The sequence below is a fragment of the Antedon bifida genome, chromosome 5 (assembly GCF_963402885.1).
Source record: "Antedon bifida chromosome 5, ecAntBifi1.1, whole genome shotgun sequence".
Taxonomy (NCBI): domain Eukaryota; kingdom Metazoa; phylum Echinodermata; class Crinoidea; order Comatulida; family Antedonidae; genus Antedon; species Antedon bifida.
The window spans coordinates 32,143,558-32,171,199 of record NC_136230.1 but is presented as its reverse complement, the minus strand read 5'-3'; the positions used below and the strand labels follow the sequence as shown (position 1 = coordinate 32,171,199).

Below are 27,642 nucleotides of genomic sequence, written 5' to 3'. Positions count from 1 at the left end.
TTGTACTGTCACCGTTTTCAAATGTATGTTTAGTTGCTCAAGGGAAGCAACTGACTACTACTTCAGATTAATTTCAATTGCATACTGACATTATAACTTCAATGTGTATCCGTACACTTCCTGATCTAAAATAATTAGCATAGTTATAATATAACTGTCAACTCCTTAAAAGCTAAAGGTAATTCCAAACCTCTTTCAGTGTGATTTTAATTGATAACATAAATAATTTTTCAACTCTTTTATTTTTTTTAATACAGTACTGTAATATTTTATTTAATGATGATTTGTATTACAAGAATAATTCTCAGACACAATTGGTTATTTTTAGCTGTGGTGTTGAGTTAAATCCCACGATTGCGACACAATGGCGATCACGCAACGCAAGCAATTTGACCAATCACAAAACAGATTATACGAACTATCGCTTGGATTTGTCAACATTTGTTACTAGCGCTACGCGTTCGTCCTTGCGTCTTAAGAAACAGTTACCCATATCGCTGTGTGTTCCTTCTGTTGCTAATTAATTTACTAATTTGATTAGGACTTTTTCTAATTATATAACCAAAATATAATTTCAATTTGTATAGTTTTGCTTATAAGTTACACAACAAAGTTTTAGAAAAAGAAATTATACTTTTATCACAATTGTTAACAAAGTTACCACTGTAACTGTAGTAAAGATGAGATTCCATAAAACACTGATAGGTATCTGCGGCACTTAAATCCCTACCATCATTACATTTTATGTTTACCTACGATTCATGGTTCCCACATTTATTTCCATATAACATGTTTTCCCTTATGTAAATAAAAATATTACATTGAAAACGACTGCATATTGAACCTGAATGTGTACTAGTTTTAACCACAGTATATGTAACTGTGGCGTCATTTCTATTCGCCAAATTAGAAAGTTGTTATTCAAGGCGTCGTTAGTTAAAATTTATTGTTACTTTTTATAACATTATCAAATATTATTTTCTCGCTCGTACATTATTATTGATTGTAATTTAAAACTTTAAGCGGGAAGGTTGTTGGAATATATCACTTCCGTCTAGGTCATAGTACATGCGCATTAACGTTCTTACAGTAAATCTGCTCCAGGACTCTGTGATGAACAATAAATATCACTTAAGTCATTATCAATTCAAAGATATCTAACATAGGTGTGTGTTTAGCCTATAGACGGCCTAGTGAAACGGTAAGTATTCCATTTATTTCGTAATTTTATTGATATTAAAAATCAGCAAGCTAAGTAGATTGGGTGATGAGCCATAAAACTGTTGTTATGCAAATTGTTCTCAATAAATATATATCAAGAATAGCCTTACTGGTTATATATAAAATCTTTAATGACTGCCGATTGGATATTTTAATTGTTTAATTGTTGATTGAACAAAGTAGGCTGCTATGCGTTTTTACGTCCATGGCTCTGAGGCTAAAGACATTGATTACTAATTACTAATAAAGCTCTACGTAGAAAGGTTTGTTATTATTCATTAACAGTTACGTTTTCCTAAAACATTAAGTATTGACAGATAAAATACAATAAGTATTTTATTTTATTTAATATTTCATTTTATGTTTTTTTTAACTACTTGGCCTCAGTTTCTATTGTAAACTTCTTTTCAAACCTAATAACTGTAAGTTGCTTTTGCAATTTGTTTTAGATTTGTTTTGAAATTGTTCATAACAAATCTGCTGTCTTCTGTACTATATGGCATTGAAGTTTTCACAATACTGAATTACCGTAATACAAAATTACGACAAGTGCGTAATCGCCACATAATTCTTTTATTTTGTACCAATTACGTAATCTCTCCTCTTCTTCGAAGCATTGTAATTATAGAATATAGCTCACTCATTAACTCTTAGTGATTAATGTCTGATTTCCAATTATGATTGTTTACAGTGTTCTATGTTACTCTATTGCTTACGTAGAACTACTCTCCAGATTTTGAATTCAAACGTGTTAGTTAGTTTCCATTATGCCCATCTCCATTTGACTCTATTTGCACCATAGGGCCTATCTCAATCAAAATTGATGTATGTCTGATTTTCTCATTATCTTTAAATGTTTTATATACATATACTCTTCAAGATTTATTCCAATCTTTGTCATTTAACTACGCTCTATCTTCGCCTTCATTCATCTGTAAGAACTTTAAGAAGCAACAGTGTACACATTATAAAACGTATTAGACGTTCGATGGAAATTAGAGAAATGATTACTATGAGACGAAAGGTTAGATAGGAGGTTAACACTGTCGTCGTCATTATGACGGATTGTACTCGATAAGTACAGTAATTTATAAATAATTATTAGTATTCCAATATATCAAAAGGTCTGTCATATTACTTAATTTTCTTTATAGAATGACCGGAAACAATAATCATGGAACATTTGAACAAGTCTAGTTCATAAAAGTGTTATATATATTAAAATATTGAAAACATTACATTTCATACGAAAGTGTAACTTTACTTTGAATTTACTTGTTATCGAACTCTGTCCTGGTTTTGAATACCTGTATATACTAGAGATATTATACAGTCACATTTTATATCAAAATGTAGATTCTATAAAACTTTTGCTGTTATGAAGAACTTGTTAGGGCTGAATTTATTACCTGTTGTTTTCCAATATCCTGATTATATAACAGGTTTGAAATCACATTTTTGTATAATAAACCTGCAATTGCATAATATGATATGTTGGAAATCTAGACAGATAATTATAGCACGAGTCATAAAGAATTATGGTTACTGCACCAACGATGCTAAAGTTACAAAATAAATAATATGTATTTATTTCTTTTATATTATTATAATATAATATACTTTAACTATGAGGATAATGTTATCAAGATAGACCTTTCGTGTATTATATTTCATGTACTTCCAAATTACAGAAGTAAATCTATACCAAAAAGTATACTGAATCTTGGATCTGATTAATGATGAATTTTATTGGCGTGCATCCGTGGTTTCTTTCTCTGATATATTTTTAATTTTGAACGACATGAATAAAAATATTTTCCAGTTAGCATAAGATAACGCATATTTAAACTCATCAAGAATTGGAATCTAATTTAATTTTCATTAAAATTAATCTGTTAATCAATATATTTTATGTATTTATTTATCAGCCGAAGCTGATCTTAAAAGGACTCTAAAACAAATGCATATATACATTAATTATTGATAAGTATTTTAATAATTTTTTTTCGTTTGAAATCATCACCTTTTACAAAATTCATTTAATTATTTATAATCCTTTGAAATAATTATTGTAATTAGTAACATCATTAGTTAACTAGTATGCCTATTATGAATTGATTCCAGATAATTGTGTAGAATTGGTTTTTAATATAACCATATATATTCTATTTTGGTATATTTGCTGCGGTGGTATATCCTTCAATTATAATAATTTAATTGCTGATGCATTTGGCAACACTCTAGCCAACTGTCAGACCAACATTGGCAGTATGTAACCATTACACAGCCTACAACACCTGTCTATGTAATCATCTTTTAGCCAAGTTATCACGTGATCAACATTTTAGGTGTTGTCTTGTAATATTATTTCTTTTGAGCTAGGTAAATGTGTTTCATTGAAAACATTAAAAGAAACATATATTTAATACATAATATGTAGAAAAACAAACCACCATTATGTAATGTTTGTAAAATCAAATTTGGTTCTTATGGTATTAGTGGCTTTGGTAATCGTATGCTTAGTAACTCAAGGAAAGTTAGCGAGGTTTTATCACATAATAATAATATAATATATTATACAATGCTCAACATACGTAGGCCTATATATAATAATTTATAATCGTAAAAAAAGCAATAAGGACAGTTAAAATGCGTTGATGTATACATAAGTTCATGCTGATCACACTGTAAGAGAACAATTACTTTTTATCGTTAGCTCGCCTTAAGGTAAATACAATAATCGAACATTTTAATCAAAGATGAAAGTCAAGATTAGAAATCAATAACCTTTCTGTATTTATTGTTTATCATACCTTGAAAAGGGCTTCAGGCCTTGCCTAGAACGTGTGTGAATAAATACTCAAATAAAACCAATTTGTAATTTATTTGTGGATTCAATAAGGATACAAACGTTAACTGTTAACACTACTGATCCTACAGTAGTGCATTAACTATTGGCTTTACAAACGTCGTTGTGTTAGGAGTCTACTATATATCATCATTATTTGTAGAAAATGTATTGCTGTACATACTACACAATTCATGTTCCGATTATGGTAACGTGTTGAAATGGCCTACTGTTTTCAGAACAACCAACACTATAGGTTATCATTTTTTCTGCACAATGCATCTCCATCTTTCAAGTGGTAAGTTTGCAATTGAATTGTGTATATGGAGCTCTATATACCTGATGTTTTCTTGTGGATTTTCTATGAGTTATTGCAGTAGTTTGGGTATTTGATTTTAGTGTTGAAAGATCATAATAGTCATCTTATTCAATCGCATGTTTTTGTTGCTGAAAATGTTTGATAAGGGTGAGATGGATACAGAACTAGGTGAATGGTTCTCCTTATTAGATATTTAGAAGAAACTTTTTGGAGATGTGCTGTCCAACACTTTCTGCACTCACTCTCTTTCCAATGCGTCACCGACGACGACCACGCTGCAAAGTTACTTCTAAATGATGTTTCACTTAAGCTATGTTCAGCCTTGTTGAAAGAGGATGATAATAGTCAATGCATTTATTATTGTGACATCTAAGTACTATATCTGTTAACTGTACACATTATCCGTACATTCGTATACGTAATTGAGTACAATCTACTGAATACACAGATTTATTCATGCTATTACGCTAGTACTTATGACAGCAGTCTGTCAATCAGGCGCGTAGGTGGATTGGCTTGAAATGTATCGAGTAAATAATTACACAATAAACCTCTAATTTATTTGTTAATTTGGGATTTGAAACCCAGGTTTAAGATATTCATATTTAGAGTTTTCCTTGGATAGCAACATATACACTTTGCCAGACAATAATCAGTAGTACAACCAGTAATTGATTTAGAGACCATAGATAATAGAAGATATGCCGTTTCTACTTGTCCACAAATAGTAAAGCGCGTGTAATTTAATCTGTGTAATTACTTTCTGTCATACTAATTTTAACTTAATTGGAATCATTATTACCATTTCTATGGTTTTATATAACATAGGAATATTGTGGATAATGTGAGTTTAATTTCTAGTAGAACGGTCTACAGTGTAGGCTCATTGTCGGTACTTTAATTATGTTATTTACCAGGTAGATCATTGCCGGCAGTGCTGAATTTCTGGCCGGACCGGTTTTTGGAAAACGCAATGTGGTACAACCACTACGTGACATTTCACCTCTGCCTCGGTTATTATATAACAGTATAACAAATTGATTGACAAAACTAACAGTCTTAGAAAACATTATTTAGAAGAAACAACCTTTTAATTTTTCTTTTATTATAAAAAAAAAACTATAATAATTATAAATTTTTATTTACAAATGTTATGAAATCAGTTAAAATGTTACTGTAAATTATGAACTGATTTGAGTCACGTCCGCCAATTCAAATAGTTTGATCGTCTGTTTAAATTTAGTGCGCACATCGTGTTTCTCTACATCGTAATTAGCCAAATAAAGTATCCATAGTATTGAATAATGTGAAAAGTAGCTAGTAATGCAACCATACATAAAGTTCAGAAACATTTCTAAATAGCCTAGTTAAATTTGGTATTTATACTCGGCAGTTAAATTGTTTTGCCATTTAACATCACATTGCATTATAGTTGTATCAAAAATATCAAGAGTGATACATGTAATTTCCTTGTTGCAGGATGAAATCAATGTTTGAATCTTTAAAATTAGAGGGACGTTCAAATATGAAATCACGTTTGTACGTGAATTAGTAAAATTTATGTAGAAAATATACAAAACGAACATTTTAATGACTTTTTAAAGGCAATCAAACTGTTATCAAAATAGCGCCCTCTATCTTATAAAAGTTTTTTTTTCCAAAGCAAATAATGTATTATTAACTAGGCCTACTTTTGTAATCATCATTAATATGTATTTATAATTTTTTGTAACGGAAAGTTACAATTTTAGTGACTTTATAAAAACGTGGTTTTTTTTTATGTGAGAAATGAACTTTTTACTATCCGTCCAACGCGAAACATTCATTAAATCATAAAACATATTATTGATTTGTTAATCTGTTTGCGCTCAAGGCAGAAACTTTAACTCGTAGATATTATTCAAATTATTTTAGTACACGTGTAAACACTCTCAATATCTTAACGAATCAATTAAGGACATTAAAGAATGGATATCTACAAATCCAAATTGTTTAAAGTTACAAAACAACTGATATTATTGCAATGTTTATGTTTCTTATTTCCAAATTAATTATTTTAGACGAGCTGATTTTGTGTCGGTGAGTAAATTTGTAAAAATACCTGAGGATAGAATAGATCGTTCCCTTGCAATTTAAGTTTTCATAAATGATTAATATTAAATTGATGGCTGCGATTAATTTGTGTAACCCGCAAAAATTGAAGCTGAAATGCTATCATACCTCGTCGTCTTGTACGATGACTTACTTCGTTTTATAATTTGGCTTAGTGATTCATTTTCCAGTTGTACTCTTTCTTTAGGCTATGAAATCTGTAATAATTTATTGTGTAAACTGTTTAATTGTATATTTATAACAAAAACAATGGTATATAAAATAGTTGCACGGTTTTCCTGTGATGATATTTTAGATTTTTTTAATCTATCGGTACCGTATTTATTTATCGTATTGTTTGAAGCACTCTATACATAAACACTGTACGAGAAATAGACATAAATTTTAAATGTCGATATAAACACCATTAAAAAGCCATTTTAGTTATAATTATAAGTTTTAACATCACGTTGTAATTATTGCCATAAACACTATAGACTGTCAACAAAGTGGCAAATGTATAATAACGTGGGATATTGCTTTCGAGAGAAAAATGTACACCAAATGATTGCATAGTCGGCAAGATATGATTGATAGGCAATCAAGGCAAGGATCATAAAACTCAGGTAGATTCAACAAGCTTTTGTGTGACAGACTTCAATAGTAAATTCCAACTTTATCCGTGAATTATGCACGTGTCTGTTGGAAATTAATAAAACTAAAAATAAAAATAAAGTTTTATTTTTTCTTGTTTGGAAAGGTTTAATGTTTTTTGCCCCGAGACCTGACACCTCGCATCATCTTATTTGCTTAATATGATATATACCAACATGATTATCTATGCTTTCCACCTGTTGGGTAATTAGTCAATGTGTTGACAGGGAAATCTTGACGAGTTATAAATATCGCCACCACGGCCCAGATTTTTTAATCAATATATTCACCTCCTCGAAGGAATGCTTTTTAAAGATAAGTGTATTGATTATTTGTTGCTCATATTGCTATTAGAATTGCTTACTTTACCGTAAATGTGTCTTGTTCTTCACCTGTTTATCCAATGACTGACCCCTGTCGGCATTCTCTCTTTACCACATAATGCATTTTTTCTTGGTAGTTAGAAACTTATTAGAACCGAGGGATCTTTTTTCTAGGTCTCTTTATGTAACACTCATCGATTTCGTCAATTTAACTTCATAATGAGAAACATTGCTTCATGTCCATTATAGAATGTATATATATATTCAACGTTCTTTATGAGCATTCCTTCAGTTCTGTGAACGACATAGTCAAGTTTGTTGTGCTGCGAGTGGCGATCAAAAAGAAGTCCCGTGCGGAGATCATAAAGAAGGGTTTCATACGTCAGGCGGTGTTTTTACCAGTGATTGTATCATTGATCTTGAAAAATATTATATTCAAGTGAGTGGTGATTACTACGTCCAAGACAGAACAGAATTTTAACTTGCTGACTAAACACATATCCACAATGAAGCTGAATGTTATAGGCTTATGCCTACTGTTTGCAACATTTATTGGGATATCGATGTCTCATGATTCTACAACATTTGAGAATGAAGATACCGGAGAAGATAGACCACTCAAGTAAGTGTTTCCTTTTACTTTATGAATTATTATATAACATTCACTTTAGGTTAGCATCGTGATTTGATTGATTTGAACTATCTATTTTTTTAACTATAAGAATCTGGCGAATTACACTCGTCTCACAGAAGTCGGCACACAGCTTTATTATGATTGTACATCATTTATATAATGTGCCCGTCGCGACAATTGACTACCGATAGTTAGTCACTTTGCCCTGCGGGAATAATTTATATAATAATAGAAATAATTGATTTACTTTATGTCGAATAGCTAGATGTCTCAGATCGATCAAAGTGATTGAATATTATCGGTATTGTTCGTATGAACAGAATCTTAAAATGTTATGGAAATGGAATAGTCGTATCTATTTTTCTGTGGTTGATTTTGATTATAAGCAAATTAATATTTAACAAGAGAGATGAATCACCAGGGCGATATTAGTCTACGTCACAAATAGATTAAAGTCACGATTAAGTCGGTTTGATTTAAAACCAATATTAAATGTGACTCAGTTACTATGTCTACAATCTAACTGATTGGGTCACAAATGACTGTTTAATTTTGCATCAGGTGAAAACATAAATAAATCTGAACCAGTTGTATGTGCCGCAATAACTATATTAAATGAAAATATAGCCCCGAGCAAGGGAGGAGGGTGGTCTGTTTAGGGTGATTGACAGTAAAGAGGTGGCGTAACCATAGCGCCACCACACGCTAACCAGGCTCCTCGTGTCGTGATCATACAGAGAGCAGCTAATGCCCATGATCAAACGCGTTAGCTCAAGGAATAATAGCCTTCTTTCGTGCAGCCAAGCATTCTCTTGATTGACAAATTATCACTGTTGTTAGCATGTAAGTAGAATTGTGCCTAGGTTGCTTTTAGCTCACCTGTTCTTTTTGTGGTCTCTCGATAGTTTTCAAAGTATTTTTTACCGTTTAGAGCTTTTGTAACGGATAAAGTACCAATAATCAAGTAATTACCGTCATGGATTGTTTTAATTCTAGAAGAATGATTAAGATGTTGTTCTTTTTGATAGGGGTGGAGAAACACTTTTGATGCTCAATGTCTCGATGATCCTCAGCTCTTTGTTAGATGACTACGATCAAGGCTTACGTCCAAATTACGGAGGTATGTACTTCAATTCTTCATAAGTAATGGTACGATATCGATACAAATTACGGAGGTAATTTATTTTAATTCGTTATAGGTATTTATACGGTCTTTTAAAAGTTACAGTTAGTAATGTAGAAGATAATAGCGCTATTGTCTGTAAGCATTGTTGAATTCATAATGAATATTTCCTATCGAAAACAAAAATAAACAACCGATCGTAGGATATATATAGCATTGCACAGTGAACAATTTACTATACATACATTATATCATTTAATCTTTCTTAATTTGTAAAAATGTAATTGTAATGTTGAGTTATAACACTAACGATGTACGGTAAAACCGTCAAAACCCTTGGGAAATTGAAATTATGTTAATTTAATATTCGGAGGGTGTAAATACCCTGGACCTAAAGTGCAGAGGCTGATTACTTATTACTATTTCTGTTTTTTTTATGCAGTTTTTTATTCGTTTATTATAGCTTGCAAACATACATACTTTAACACTAAACCCGATTATCTGTACTGTATCTAGATTTAGTTTCATAGAAACATTTTCGTAAAAGATCAAGTTTGTTTCACATGTATCGCCTAGTATATAGTATCATACACCATAAACTAACCCTTAACCTATATACATGATACAGACACCACATGATACACATGGGATACTGTATTACGGAATGTTCTTATGATACTGGAGCGATACCGTCGTGTGGGGATTTGGTAAATTTACAGGCGATATGCCTATCACTACACACACATTGTATACTTGTGTTTCAGTTAAACCCTGGCTTGGTGATTATAATTCTTACAATAGGTTACAATATGACATTTAAATTTATACCAAACATATCTGACACTATTGACAATTGCCTTAATGAGTTAACGCAAGTTAAAACTATTTGTACGACACATTCTGTTTTTAGGTGTCTTAGTTCCTATGCAATAAACATAGTAATGGCACTAAAGTAAATCATTCCAGCTATACTACAGCATGTCCTATATTTAAACGACAGGTTATGTTAACACACATCATGATACCCGAATGTGAAGGAATAGAATATCATTTTCTATATTAAATTTCATATTGTAATTTACTTCATAAGATCATTTTTCTACAGTGTATTCGTATTAAATGGTATAAACAATGCTGTAAGCACTTTCTTACAGGCTTTTCTCTGATAAAGTCATTTATAAAAATATTATATATGTTAAATTATATATTATTTAGGGCCTCGACTTGCGTAAATATTTAATATTGTCGATTCGTACCCATTACGATCATTCGATGGCCGTTCCCGTACCAGCAGATTTTAAGCTCTTATATCAAATCTTTTAAATTATTGTAAGTTTAACAGCCTCAATTATTATTTATTATCAATTGTAATTTTTAATTACTATCTCCTACATAAATTTGAGTTTTAAAATTGATAATTTAACTCTTTATAGTAGTATTAAATATTATTATGCGCGTCATTTATTCTGTTTTTAAAACCCACGGTGTATAATTATCTTCATCATGACATATACAGTGAGCTAGAGAGAGGTTTACATTAGGTCAAAGCCATGCCTGTCTGTTTATCGTCCTCTATGCTGTATTCTTTTAAGCCTCGTAACATTACAAATAATATTTCATGATGCCTTTATAAAGCTAAATACAATTTATGGATAATTTTGCAAAGCTACAGAAGACAAATGATTAAATAAACCTAAAACGACCGCTCGTGTCATACATTGTTACCTTTTATTGATTAAAAGTCATTTACCCGCTATTTTAATTCCCAGTTCGTGTTAAACACGTTACTCCTGGCATGCTAAAAATCACATTTTACAATTAAGTCCAAAATGAAGAAAAAACAATTTCCTAATACATAGTTCAATTATGCCTTAAAATAACTTATGACCCCTGAAAAAGATGCACATGAAAACATAACATTTACCGAAATTCAATTCAAATAATCGCTCCATTTCAGAAACACACTGAAATATCAGCATCGGCATAGCATATAGGCCTATAATGTTGGAAAGTGGGTTTTGTTTCTGTAACGTTTATAAATTGACATAGGATATAGTTCAGTTACCCATGTTATACATTGGGATCTGTAATTAATCAAGTTGATAGAAAATGGTTAAAACCAGTCAATTTTTTTTCTTAGGAAAATGTTCGTGATTAAAAGCACTGAATAATTAATTGATATTTCATAGTAACTAGATTTTCTCATCATTGTATTTTGCAATCATCTCTACACAAATTTCAAGAATATTCACGAATGTTGTCTTGAAGTTAAGTTTTGTCTTCACTGCCTAAGCTTGGTTCCTACTTGGAAGCAACGCAAAGACGCAAGCGCACCGCAAGTAATTTGACCAATCACAAGCGATGACTTATGTGACATGTCGTTGTGTGGTTTGTCAACTCACTTGCGTCGCGCTTCGTCGTTGCGTTGCTTGAGAACTAAGCTTTAAGTGTATAGTGAGGTTTCCTCATCTCTATCATAGTTCAATAAGGTATTGTACATTTTTACAATAATAATATTACTCTTCGAGTGAAACAATGTTCATATGACATCAATCAATGTGAAGCAAAAGTAGAGTAATAGTCAGTTTATGCCTAATACCATACCATAATTTATAGAATTGTTCCATTAGTTGACGATTGTTTTGGCCAATTACATTAAAGTGCTGACATTGTATGCCCGTCTGATTCATTTTATTGTTAGAACTTGATAATTGGTCTAACGTTTAGTTTGTTACGTAATATCTTGAAATGTCAATCCTAGTTAGTGAAATTAATTAGGCCTAGTTCATATCTACTGTACCAGAGGTTATACAGATGTACAAAATGCTGTAGGAAATGAAGATGAATGTAGCTGCAGATCTTAAGTGTTTTGTTTTTGTACACAGAAGTAAATTGTACGCAATTCAAAATGGTGTCAAAGAAACACGTATGAATTTGAAATCACTGAACATCTCTGAACAGCTTTCATGACTAATATAGGCCTAGTTAGTATAATCCTGTTTTGAAAAATAAAACAGTTTGTAGGGCCTTTTCTCCTATTACAATATAATAGAATTAAAAACACATAATATTGAAATTGTTTAAAGTGTAAAAAGGAAATTATTTCAATATTATATTTCTTATGTAAGATACAATCAAATTAACTCTGTTTATGCTACATGCTTGTTTATAATCTTAAATAATGGAAACTTAGGCATACAGTAGGCCCTAATATACATATACAGTAGGCCCTAATATACATATACAGTAGACCCTAATATACATATACAGTAGGCCCTAATATACATATACAGTAGGCCCTAATATACATAAACAGTAGGCCCTAATATACATATGCAGTAGGCCCTAATATACATATACAGTAGGCCCTAATCATTTTAATGAAAAGTCATTTTAACTTAAACCTGTTACCACCTGTAATTAATAACTTAGTCATTATTACATATTGCAGCTGTCGTGAAAAATAATATCGTTTAGTTTCGAAATAAAATATAATCTTTTAGATTTAAAAAGCCAGAATTGGAAGGATCAAGCTAATAATTCAGACTAATACATCAACCAGTAATATTAATTCAATTAAAATGTACAAGTTGATCTAAAAACAATGTTGGATCTAATAGAGTTAATACAATATATTTACTTACGGTATATAATTGTAATAATAATATAATTGTATCTACAAAATGTGGACATAATACATTATTGATAATACATCCTATAATTTGAACTAATAGAATAACATCAAATATGTTGAGGTATAGTTTAATTTATCTTCCAAAAGTCGAGATAAATCAACATATGTCATTGTGATGATTTTCTATTTAATTTCTTATGAAGTAAGCCGCTAGGTGATTTTTAACTTCTTTATTGTACACAAACAAAACGTATTCATTGTAATAACAAACTATTGGAAACGAATTATAGATAACGATTTTAATATAAAAGTACAGTGCCGGTTTATAAAAGAGTCAACGTTCTATTTCCTGGCTATGATTTTTGTTTTAATCAATCAGGAATATTTTGTTAACAGAATAATACAAAGTATTATATTTAGTAGCTGCCTTTAAAACTAGCTTTCTTATATTCAATGTATGATATAACATACAGAGACAACATCCTATACCTTACCGTATACATTACCAGAATCAATATTTTGTAGTTCATTAATAAGATGCTTAGAAACAATACTTAAAACGATACGTACAACAATAAGGAATGAATCCTACTAATTCAAGAAATATTGTAATTGTATTACCTACATTCAACACTTCATATTCATTTTAAAGGTCGTTTCCAAGAAAATAAATTATGCTAAAACGCAATTTTACTACTAATTCAATTACACCATTTTGCTATGTACCATCATGTATCATTAACAGTAACTGAATGTCGTAACACATTTCTTTATTCTATCATCATCATGAACCGCTGTCTCGTTCAGTGTATGGTCTTTCATTCATTTTACACTACCACCACCAATAATAAGAATGTTCTCAGATTTATTCTAAGCACGTGTTTCTGCTGCAACCACCTTGCACATTATATGTGATGTATTAAATCTGATGTTTTTAAACATAGAGTTCTACATTATAATTTTTATTTATTTCGATGTACGGTGGTAGGGTCAGACTCTGCTTTATGCCTACTGTATAATTGTTGTATGCTGTGTAAAATATTCGTTTCTATTTAGCTATAATGTATATCATTTTCTTCGTAGAAAAATATATCGTTCGGTTCTATTTATAGTCGGCTATAATTTCAGAAAATGAAACAACAAAACTTTTCTGTCACCGCTGAAATCATGCCTATATTTTGAACCCAATATTCTGTTACACCATGTATTATTTTCTATTTTAAAAATGCAGTCATTTTCTTACAATTCAACTCATTTTACATGTTGTCTTTCTTCTTCAGCCGATTATAAAAAGCAATTTAAGTGAAATATCATAAAGGAATACTTTTACGTTTACTAAATATCATTCAGTTTGAAGATTGGCATTGATGAATTAGGTACTTGAAAGTAGAAGTGTAACCATTATTTGTTGTAAGTAAAGTACGTTGGTCTGTGATTTCAAAAGAAGCCTCGGGATGTGTTACAACATTCACACCAACTCTGTCAACATTCATAATATAGATATACTGTATTTGGATTGACATGAGTTGCTTCTGCAAGGTTGTTATATACGATCTGTATGAGGTATAAACACATAGACCTAGTATAAACTGGTGCGCTGATCTGAAATAATGGAAGATAAAGCGCCATGCACACACAATTTAGAACGAACCTGATGCTGGATTCAATTCCTAATCTTAATCATATATTATACTTTTTGTTTTTCCAGATAAAAAAGTCGTGGTGAATATTAGTATGTATATTTACAGCATGGGAGACGTGTCTGAAACTGCGATGGTAATGTACAACAGGGAAAAGAGATTATTTAATCTCACTGTTCCCTGATTACAATTCTCATCATTTTCATCATCATTAAAATAATTGCCAATTTAATGTCGTTTTCAAATTGAATGTATTTGCTTGGCCTTTTTCTTATGTGTTATTGCTATTGCTTGGATATACCATTGCCTTTTTAATACTACATACTTTTTACAGTGTTAATTATATACAGTACCTTAATTGTGTTTGTGTGGCCTAATTTATTTAGATATCTGTTTATGACTATTAGTATTTCAGTTCAAACTCTACCACTTTTTCATTTTTTTGTTTTTGTTTTGGGAGGTTTTTTAAATTTTAATTAAGATATACGTTATTACAATTATCACTATTGATAATTTTATCTATGCCTTTTCTTTCTTTTTTTCTACAATGTTATTTTTAAATAAACGTCGCATGTGTAAATCTAATCCTCACATAAGTACGATCGATTGCTTGTCCACCACCGATCGATAATAATAACAATAAAATCAGCTTGTATCGGTTTCTTTCAATAACCAATGAAATAAATCTCTATAAGTAGCCAAGTCTCATTACCAAGCTAGACCTTTCTCAATCTAATGGGAAATCTTCTTAGCATCCATCGTATTTCAATTAAAACACAATTTCCTATTTTGTGTAATATCACCTTACTTAAAATTCCCATTTTACGAAATCTGTTATTATCGAATGCGCACTTTGAATTGTACCCTTTCGCGATGTGTCTGATAATGTGACCTATTTATTATTATCAGGTAACCTTACCCTTAATATTTTCTTCATTTCACACTCCTACCGTGTTCTTAAAAGTAACGGCTGTTGCGATGATTCAATCTCACCCGATGTGAACGCTCGATGCTTCATTATGATTTAATGTGCGACAAACGTCACTGACATTTCTTTCATTTGCGCTGGCAATTGTGTTAGTTATGTAATTATGAACCTATTCTTACCTTTATGAATACCTACCTAGATAAAGTATGCTCTCCTTATACCCCACTATGTTACCTCGTTCACTATTAGTAGTATCTGTTTGATAATTTACAACAAATTGATGGATAAATAAAGCTATATATTCGGATCAGTAGGTAGCTTCATCATTTAAATGAAATTGTATATCAGCACTTGAGTTAGAGCAAGCGGGAGAATATTTATAGTCTAGCATCTGCTGCATGTCCAGACAAACTATCTTACGAAATTCGTTTGACCATTAAGGAGATAATTCCAACGACATAAGATCTGGTACGCCGATCTGGTAGGATTGAGTTTGAGGAGAAAAGAAAAACTAAGCATAGTAAATAAATAAAATCTATGTTTTGAATAACAACCTCCGTAACTGAAACGAATCGTTTGTACATCATATATTTTCTTTTTTAATTTGGTATTAAGGGCAAACCTGTGATTTATCAAACAGTTTAAAACAATGAAGAGGAAAATAAATAAACTTAAGTGGAAAATAATGAATATCAAAAATAAGTTCAGTTAATTAATAATATGATTGTACTGACTTGTATATAATATAAATTTGAATGATGCTAGATGATGAATATCAGAGCTACCGTATTTATATGGGTCTGATGAACGTCAGTCAATACTGCCCTCAACCATGAATATAATCGATACCGTTTTATTGGTGGGATATCAAACATTCGGTTCTGTAAACTGACCCAAAATCCTTCAAAGTAGCAATATCGAGGGAAATCAACAAAATATTTTCAAGGCCAAATTTGCACAAAAGCTACATTAAGTCCCGGCAAATGACAACAGAAACAAACGCTATCTTCTCATTATTGGAAAAGCAACCTTAGAAAAATAGAAATTCGCCGCTTTTAAATTTAATACTCTTGGTATTTTGTTATTCTTTATGTTATGTGATATTTCATCTTACCGTCTTTAGACGGTAAAGTATATTCAATGATATCAATAATAATACCGTATATGACAGTTATTGGCATTGACGGTATATCTGTCACTATATCCCTTTGTTAGATGTGGACTCTAACGTTCTAAGTTTTCGTAAAAAGATAATTCTACACGCACAATCTACACAATGATACTTTTCAATAATACCCAATGTATGAGAACCGCTTTGAACGAATCAGATACACCTATGTGTCGAAGTATTACTGGAGATGTATCCATCAAGTATTCTCTAAGTTTGTTTTTTGTTTTCTGTACTTGACGCAACAATTCTCAAGCGTCATTATTCAGCTCTAGTAATAGCGTGAACTCTAAACATAAACATCGTGTTTTGAAAAACTCCCGAAAGCAAAAGTATCTACACAACATGATGCCAATATAATTAAAAACATTCAAATAACGTTTTGTTGTTTTGAAGTGTGACAACACGCGCTTTAGGCTCTGCTCCGACAGGTGCCGTCCGCACCTCACTTCTTCAAAATGTAATTATTTCACAAGAAAAAAAATACGTAGAGTCACCACAAGGTCAGATTATCATGTCTTTCGTTGTTGAAATGAAAGGTAACATATAACAAGAAGTAAAGGAGGTGACAAACTGGGTATTTACTATATCATTGACAATCAAATAATGTGTATATCGACATTAAACATTAAAATGCCATTTACTAACTAGATAGATTTGCTAGATTGTTATATGATATGTTTGCAAAAAAAGATACATGCATGTTAACTGGGTATTTATTGTAAACCCATGACACCCACATTAGATATCACCCATGTTTGCATCGTTCGGTATTGCATTTTATGACATTTTTTAGTTTTATCTCCAAAGCAGTTAAATATTGAACACTATATGATATGATGTTATCTTGGCATAATGATAAGCATAATATAGGATAGGATGAAATTACTAAGTACTGTGTTATTAGCATCTCAAATCACATAGGAATGCCTTCTAAGCCATTTCATAAATGTAATTAAGCTTTACATAATAATGAAAATGAGTGCTAGTTCAGAAACAAAATTTGCAGCGGCACATTTTTTAATTTTCGAACTCGTCTAGAAATTGTCATCGGGTGTGATATTTCTGTGAATGAACGGAACCCCTTTCTCAATTCAGTTTTATTTTGTTTTTATTTTCGTGAAGCCGCGCCACTTATGTTAATAAGTATACTTAAAATGTATTGGTATACTTTAAAGTACCTAGAGAATATTGTATTATAAAGTAGCTTGATTGATATATAAGAACAAATACCACGGGTTGGTTTAAGAGTTCTTTGTTTGCGTTTAATTTTTAATAGCAATTTATTTTGTTGTTTATTGTTTACTATTTGGATATGTTTTTTTAATAATTGAAACATAGGCTGTTTATTTTGTTTGGTGTGCATGTTATTGTACTGTTGTGATTTACATAATCATTTACATAAAGGTGATGACATGTTGGACACTCATACCGGTTCGTTGTGGGGCGACTCCTGATTCTCTTACTTGTAATTACAAAGATTATTATAATTAATATAAAACGTCAACTTTTCTTTTAGGAATACACAATAGATTTGTATTTTCGGCAGCAATGGAGTGACCCCCGGTTATCGTTTGATGATAACATTAAGATCGAAGACTTAGCTCTTACCAATGAAATGGTAAGAAAACTGTGGGTTCCAGATACATATTTTATTAACGAGAGACGGTCTAATTACCACACTGTATTGAGTGAGAATTCTCTTATACGAATCAAACCTAACGGGAACCTACTATATAGTACAAGGTAATTATGTATTCTTTATATAGCTCTATATTGATACACATCTGATGAGTGTCATCTTTCGCTGAAAAAAATAGACTTCATAGACAATCATGATTATTTACAAAATTATATCGGCATGTGGAGCTAGCTCTAAAGCTTCGTTCCCATTTGGACGTAGCGAAACGTTGACTAATCACAAGCGACTTGAATGATCCATCGCGTCGTGATTGGTCGAATTACTTGCGCCGCGCTTACGTAAAATTGCAGTATATATAATACGGTAGAAATAATCCCATTCCCACACTATATGATAATAATTTGCACATCACATAAAGTAAACCATGCTTAAAGTGCGCCCTCTATCTCGTCACACGGTCTTGTTCTTTTTCACCTTTGTCAATTAAAATATGATGAGTTGTTTAAAAACTATATAATACTTTTTAGTTTCAAAACCCGGAATTACAAATATTTATTATATTCAGATACGTTAATGTGCCTAAGCCTATTAATGTCTGCTATGATAGAACTGGCACGTAGTTAGGCCTAAGTGCGTATACACTAGTCTAGTCTATAATCACAAGAGAATGCAATTCTTGATTAAGCTTTTTATCTAATTACATTGTGTTCGTCGTAATATATACATTTTTTTCAAGACACGGTGTGCAAACACGTTTAATGGAACATGAATGCCGTTGTGTTTTTTAGTCGCGTGCAATGCTACTCTCTACAGCATGTCGGTCGGTTGGTCGGTCGGTCGGTTGGTCGGTAAACACTAACTTGAGCACGCGACTGCAGCCATGTATATGTCCTTGTTTTTTCTTTACCAACACAATAGGATAACTCATAATCATCCTAACTTCACTACCCTTTCTATAATAATAATCGCTGTCATTGGCAGTGACATTGTCGCCATTTTTACATATCGTCATTATCATTTATATTCATCGTCGTTATCATCATCAATCTTATGTTGTAACGTGATTCATAAATCACTGTTGGTATCACATTTCGTATCACAACAATTATAACTAAGTTTCGTTTATTATTAGTAGATTAATTTCACCCCTCTTCAAACGGCAACAGAAAGAGCAATTTGTAAATTTCAACACACAAATACATTCAATTTGATTTATTACAAATCAATGCATGATTCTTAGACTCTTTACATTCAACCAACCAGATTACTTATAAGATAGACTGGTTACTTGTATTAAATTGATGAGCTTTCATTAACTTTGATTGCCTCTGAAGCCATTATTATTTTTCCATCGATGTTGACCTAGAAACAGGCCATATCATGAGGTGGTTGCGTATTAAACACACGTGCAAAAGTACCATTTAATTTTACAATAGTTAGTTGATATAATAAGTTCTACAACTCAATAAACAACATCATTTAGTTTACATATAAAAATGACAATTTAAAAATCTGTTTAAAAAAGTAACTTTATAGTATACATGCTTTCCAATAAAACTATGATCGAAGTATTATTGTTTTACAACCTCCTATGTTTCAGCATTTTTTATACAGTAAAAATACAGTTTTTTGTTCTAAAAAAATAATAATTCCACACCATAGGTTATGATAGAATAATGGTAAAACATACATAAGTCAAAAGATAAATGTTGTACTATAGAAGTGGAAGACTGTCACGTAATTCCATTACACATAAATCGCAAGCAATTTACTATAATTATCGTGAACAACCGGAAATAAATAAATCAAATACAACACAGGAAACAAAGAGAATGATGGAAATTTAACTACAAGAAAGAAGAATAAGTAAAACACTCGACTGAAAGGTCGACGAAAGAAGGGATAATAATTTAGGTAAAATTTATTCTAGCATATGTTATTTTTACATTATAAATTCCAACAGAATTTATACATCAATCATCGTTAAGTGAGACAGATTTATGATTGAATTGGGTTTTACTATTAGAGTGGGATAAATGTAAAGACTATTTATCACCATATGTTCGTTTACATACATTTTCATCTACTAGAATGAGCACCAAAAACTTTAGCTACAATTCCAATACCTTGAAAAGCACATTAACAGTATGTACTACATTCCAGCAACATTTCTCGAAAAGTGTCCTAGATTTGATCACCGATTTTAAAAGCAAAATATATGATATGGCTTTAATAATTTCTGTTTCATTTTTCTTGTTTCTTCTTTTACTTTTAATGAAACATGTCTCAACTTTCAAAGTATAATTAGATTGACCTATCGAAAAAATGGAGCTTCATTTGTCAAAAATATCACTACTGTAATTATGTACGTGGTATTCGGTTACTTTTTCACTTGTTATCACATTCTCTGATCGAAAAAAATATCAATTTTATAATATAGAGAAAATAAACCGATATGTAAAAAGCAATGAATCAAACTGTAATAAGGAATGATACTGTTTATCTTTGAAGCGTTCCATATTTGAAAGTCTCCATTTTCCTTTGCTTTGATTTACAAGATATTTACTACATCGTAAATCGTCACATCAAATTATTCATATTTCGTACGAGAACATTCACTAAAAACTGTAATACTTTTCTTCTCATCATCATGGAAGAATCTTCTTTCTCATTATCTTTCTGAAGTTCCAATCAAGATTTAAACGTTTAGTATCAACCACTTTCAACTTACGACTGTTTTATGAGTCACTTTTTAGAAAATATTTACAGTTGTTAAATTACTTTATAATTTATATTCAATCGAAAGATTATAACTTGTAAGTTCAAGGCCTTGGGTTATATATAATCGGTTCTAAAGTAGAATATAGGTAATATACAGATAACATATTCCCTGACATGTATCTATATGTATGTTACTTAAAATATCCGTGTTTTAATTTAACCGTCGAGTGCCTTGGTGTAATACAAGAACCACTCAATTAAATGTTGGTTTTGGAAATATCCTACAGAATCATTCGGTAAGAAACTATAAAATCGTTATCATAGCAAACAAATATATTCAGATTCGAGGCCTACATTTACGGATTTATTTGAAAAAATTCTACGAAAAAATGTTATTCGAATTTTATGGATATGCAACTTTAAAGGTATGCCAAATATTTTATAAAAGTCGTCGACTATTCAAACATGTAGACATTTGGCGCCAACGATTACAAAAATCGATTAATTCAACATAGTTACAAGATGATAACATATCGCCAGATCGCCAGATCAAAGTTGATGTAACTAATTTTCTTTTTCATCATTATTCAAATTACAATTAAAAATGTTTCAAAGTACATCTAAAACGCATTGTTTTATTAACTTGTGTTGAGGCACATTAACAAACATTCGTTTGTCCTTCAACTTTTTTTTGTGTAACTTTATGTGTTCCAAATAAGATGTCTGTTATCTTTTAAACCGAAAGTATTATACAAAAGTTTCAGAAAGAAACCAATTTACTCTGATCAAGTAAGAATACAATATTTTGTGTAAAAGAAATACTACAAAAGTATCTGCAGAAAATATATTGTTTTCTTCTACAATTACGTTTCTTGTGTTTACAGATTAACTATAACACCGAGTTGTCAGATGGATCTTAAGTATTTTCCAATGGATATGCAGCATTGTATGCTTTGGATGGAAAGTTGTAAGTAGTTGTAAACATTTGTTTTAAAAATCTTAATGTAATCAGTTACACAAAATTTTCGAGTACAAAATCATATTTTCGTATCATTGGAGAGTATTCTTTCCAAAACTCTACGTTATAAACTATTTATCATTTCAACCAATTTATTATAAAGGATTGAAAAATACATTTTAGAAATTTATAACATGTTTTATTGAGTCTTTTAAACACCTGTTCGCTGTTTCGTTGTGTTAACATATTTATAATCTTGCTGTTTTTATATTCTATCTCTAAGAAATAATTTGAACGTTAATAACAGTTTCTGTGATTTGTATTCTAAAACTGACTTACTTTATCTTACTAAGTGCTTAATTAGTTTAGCTTTCTCTCTTTATCTAGACGCATACAGTGACCGAGATATTGAGTATAACTGGGTAGACCAAGACGGTATTACAATGGATCAAAATATATCATTACCACAATTTAGTCTTTTAGGTTTCAACCACCGAGCGCATAAAGCCACGTATTACGGTAAGTAAACATATCGACGATATAGTTTAAATGTTTGGTAAATACTAATAAATTCTCAATTTCAATGTATTTATTTCGAATCTTAACCCAAACTTTATTCAACTGTTATTCATAAAACTGTGTAAACTATCAGTCTCCCGTAAAACTTTTCCTATTTGCACGTGTTCAGGTTTAGTAATTTACCCAGATACATTGGTTACTTAATCAACAAAGATAGTTGGTCCAAGCGTTAAATTATCTAATCCTGAACGAGCCGAACGTTTATGTTGAGGACCAAGTTGCCTTCATAAGTTGTAGAAAATTGAAAAGTAAACAATAAAAATGTTTTTATTTTCTCTTACAGTCGGAAACTATTCGCAATTGGTTGCTGACTTTTACCTTGGCCGTTCAATTTCTTATTACGTCATCCAGGTGTATGTCCCAGCATCAATGATAGTACTTTTATCGTGGGTATCTTTTTGGATAAATCGAGCTGCAACGCCGGCCCGTGTAGCTTTGGGGATCACAACCGTCTTGACGCTAACTACTCTAATGGCCAGTGTTAATTCTTCTCTCCCAAAACTTTCATACGTTAAAGCAATTGACTATTACCTTGTGATGTGTTACTTGTTCGTTTTTGCCGCCTTGATCGAATTTGCGTTGGTCAGTTACACGGGTTCGCTTGCTGATCAGAAGAAAAGGAATAACCCATCGTTTACTAAGATTGTGCAGTCTGCTTCGTGTGACGACGATAATGACATTGGAAATGAGAAGGATAGAGCTTTGCGAATTATCAACTCAAATGACGTGGTAATAGGAAACTAAACTCACATTTGTTCCACCTAAAACATTTCTTTTTTCTTTTTTTAGTTAATGATAATAAGTAGCCTAGATTGATTTATATTATTTTTTTTTTTCGATACAATTTAATGATTTTTGAGAAAATAAATGCAAAATTAAAATTTCTGTTCTTTTATAAGCAAACGTGGGTGATTTCATTAAATACCACTAAACTAGCTAAGCCTACGTCATGGAAATAAGTACATCACTATCATAGAACTCTTAATATTGAATATAAGTCAGTAAATTCTATGCCTATTCTATCTCCTTTCAAATTGTTTAAATCTATTTTTTTTTTATTTTTCATAGAAAATTAACGCAGGCAACGACTGGGGAAACGACAATAAATACTTGCCGTCACAAGAAGAGAGTGGTGTCTGGAATTACCTTACTACTTTTATGGACACGACTATTGATGCGGATCGAGTTGACAGAGTATCTCGTGTTTTGTTCCCCTTTATGTTCATGTGCTTTCAAATCCTATACTGGGTGTACTATATGACTGTCACAAATGTGGATGTTCAAGCATTGGTTAGATAATGACGTCATAACTTTATGATTCGTTGAACAGCTGATCATCAAAACACAAAATCATTTCTTCGCATACTTTTTATCCTTCCATTATCGTAGAACTTACTCGGGACAAAGATGTATTTATTTCCAACTAAATACAAGAAATATGATCAGAAATCGATAGCTAGCTGTAAACAATATTCTTCTTGTGCTCACATTGTCACCAAGGTTGTAATAGGTTATTCTAGAGAATACCTTATTTTATGTTCCAAGGAGAAACAATAGGATTGGAAATGTATGAAAACTATAATGTGTTTAGGTACGTTTCAAAGTTGTAAGAGCACATGGTTCCACTAAAGAAAATTATGCATTATTATTTTCCTGGTAATGTACCCACTGGGTTTTATACTAAAAACGCAACAAGGGCAATGTTTGAAAGCGGTTTTCGGTTTGTATTTAGCCTACGTACATATGTATTTAAACTATAAAAAACAGGCGTTTGTTTGCGGTTGGTTGTATACCAACAAGAAATGTTGTTCTTACGACCAATTGAACCAGTATTCATTCCATCAAGCGTGGTGGGTCACGATTCGCACACAGAGAATCATCTAACAGTTGCAACTTGCGTATATTTTCACATGAGAGAAGTTCAGTAAACAATTATTACAGTATAGATATTGATTTAACAAGACACGGAGCGGGTTCAGTAATATATTGGTTTACCACAATCCGAAGAAAAATGGTAGCATTTTGTTATATCCGAAAAATGATGTATCCTATACTATTCTTTATTTAACAGTTGCTGTTACTGTTCTTGTAGCCGTCTTCTTCCGTCATTGACGGATACTTAGTATCAATTGACTTCACTGCTGGTGTACTCGAGATCTACGTTTACACCATGCTATACACATTGATCAATGGTCAAATACGTACTCATATCAATTAATAGTAAAGATATAATAGGTATGTATTGTTATCCAAGTATGTACATATAGATCTACAGTAAATAGTATGTTAAACTACAAAATGATATTTAAAGATAAAACACAACCTGCACATACAGTATTTACTCCAAAGTAACTCGTATATCTTAACTCGCATTAGTAGGCTGCTGTGCATTATGGAACTTTATTAATTTGGAAATTATAAAGTTGTTTTTGCATCTTTATGCTTGAAATTAGATCACATAATTGGCAATCCAACACCAAATCGAAGCCCAGTCTTTTTCATTTGTTATCGCCGTAATCATCTTTTAATCCGCCTGTAATAGTTTAATCCCAACCCAAATCCAGGTTTGATCCAAAAGGCCATATAATAGACAGGTAATTAATATCAAGGGACTAATCTATATTTTTGTGAAACAAAAAATATTCAATAATAGTGTTAATGTACCATACATCTTTATTCAACCATAAAGCTCAAATCAATAGCTTACCAAATGTAAAGAAATAATACGTTAAACAAACTTGACGTAACAGACACGACATGAACATTCATACGGAACTGTGCATTAGGTCTATTTGCGCATGCGTATTTATATTTCCCTCTACTTTTTGCGATGCAAAAAAATGCGTAACCAATCAGAGCTCAGGAATGTTCGATTTGCGCAGATAGGTTCGCCTATAAGTGGAAAGTCGTCGTTTTCCACTTATCGTTTGATGTACTGTACATTACGTTATACTTAAAATACCTTGATACTAACTGTACTTTGTGTTGTATTTATGCTACTATTTAGTATTCCAAATAATATTTGATTTTAAACTGGAATGATAAATGGAAAAGTTTTAATATTACGTTGTACATGACGTAACACATGCCAAGACAGGAATCGTGATCGGGACCTGTTACTATTAATGATACCTTATTTAATATCGTGTTTAATGCAAGTATATCCCAGTATTTAAGTAGATTTTATTCAAATAAATAATATTTATCCCTGTATCTTAAAGCAATATTGTCGCAATACTGTGTACGTGTGTGTTTACTTATTTTAATGTCTTTCTTTGTAAATTAACTAACAATGATTATCATTATGCAATTTTATAATTAAAAGTGGGACTAAAGTTACGTGATCAGCACAACAATGCGGCATGTGCATAATTGTGTTATAATATTAAAACAATCAATTTCATTACCACATTTATTCATTAGAATACCATAGACTGTGTTTTTGCATAATTCAAGTATTGTTCTATTGACATTACCTTAACAAAATGGATGATAATTTCAAACCACCTCAATTTAAATTTTTTTTTAACAAAAATATACAAAGTATTGTAATGGTGCTGGTCAGATAGAGAAAAATAATAGTAGAATATAAGATTATATTAAGTATATTAGCCTATAACTGTAGTACTAAAAAAATGAGTAATAGCAATATTGTTAATAATGTAAATTAGGAATGTAGTATATTCATGTTACAGCTGGCAATGTCTTTATGTACAATACAAGTTATGACCGTTGTCCACTTTGCCCTACCTTGCTGGCGAGTTTAGGATGCAGATAGTTATTGCTGGAATACACGATAACTTTATTTCATTTTAATTTCTTATTCTCTTTTTATTACTTTACAGTATTAATAACTGCTGGCTCAGTGTTGTCTCCAAATGTTTCAACATTGGGAGACAACATTGAGCCAGTTGACCAATGACAAGCAACCAATACTCAGCGTCCTAGTGGAAACCAATCTTTAGTATGCTCAATGACGATTATATTCTGAACAGGGTTAGAGGTGTTCACACTTTATTATTGATTGAAAGAAAGAAAATAAATGTTTACGTTGAATTGAATTGAATTACCACAATAATTTGTTCCAACCATGATTATTTCAAGTGTTTTAAACAACATTTTGAGTTGGATTCAGATTATATGATGGAAAATGTATTTATAAAAATGTAAATACAGTACCACATTTATTCCGGTTACTATAAAACACAATATCCGATGAATAGAATAACAATAATGTTGAATGTCTAATCAACCTACATACAATGTCTAATTATAATCACGCTAGTGTTGTTTCACATTCGTTCGTGTGTATACATACGTTGCGCAGAATTTTAATTAATTTGGAAAATATAAATTTCTTTTATGAGAAAGGTAATTAACGTTATCTTAATAAATAAAAAAAAAGAGCGAGGCCTAACCTAATTAGTATTCACTATTAGAAAGCAGTATGTGAGGCGCGCCTGTATATAAACACATAGATGATATATGTATTTTGTGTAAAACGTTTATGTTAAATAATGTAATATATTATAATATTAGTGTAAGGACAAATGAACATAGTAATAATCCATTATTGATATTCCTTGATGTAATTCAGGTTATACTTGTGTACCACCATTTTATTTTTAATATCTTAGCTAACTGTTGTAAAGAACGTATGTTGTATTTTATATAAGTTATAATGTAAATGTAATTGTATTATTACGTCAGTACACTGAAAAGAGAAGCACGCGCGTCCATGCGCACGCATCTTTGTGATGTCTCTGACGATGTGTTTGTAGATAACATGAATGTGTCGATAAGTACAAACTTATCTGGTATCAATCTGAATATCATAATGTGTAATATCCTAATAAACATGATGGCAAAAGATCTGATAAATATATATTAAGAACCGATGCAGTATTTTGAAGTTCAAATAAATTCATCTCCATGCCAAGTAAATTGATTTCCGTTTCATATCATACGGTCTATCGAACTCTATTAATGGTTATTATATTACTATTATTTAAGGTTTTTATAAATTGTTGATTTTTTGTTGATTTTAAATCATCTGTTAAACAATCGCGGGAGATAATCAAATTGGTGAAACATAAAGATTGCCATAGAAACCATACATTATTAAGCTCTCAGACCACAAGCAGTCTTTGACGCCCTCT

General features: G+C 31.1%; 1 protein-coding gene across 1 annotated transcript; it reads left to right on the top strand.

Annotated features, from left to right (window-relative positions):
• Window positions 1–1,155: 1,155 nt before the first annotated feature.
• LOC144843720 (gamma-aminobutyric acid receptor subunit beta-like) lies at window positions 1,156–27,427 on the top strand. The gene is made up of 9 exons (XM_078700625.1): window positions 1,156–1,201; window positions 7,706–8,078; window positions 9,119–9,210; window positions 14,556–14,623; window positions 18,103–18,329; window positions 21,831–21,913; window positions 22,292–22,423; window positions 22,767–23,212; window positions 23,552–27,427. The coding sequence occupies exons 2-9, from the start codon at window positions 7,963–7,965 to the stop codon at window positions 23,780–23,782; spliced, it is 1,395 nt and encodes a 464-aa protein (XP_078556751.1). The 5' UTR covers window positions 1,156–1,201; window positions 7,706–7,962; the 3' UTR covers window positions 23,783–27,427.
• The last annotated feature ends 215 nt before the right edge of the window (window positions 27,428–27,642 follow it).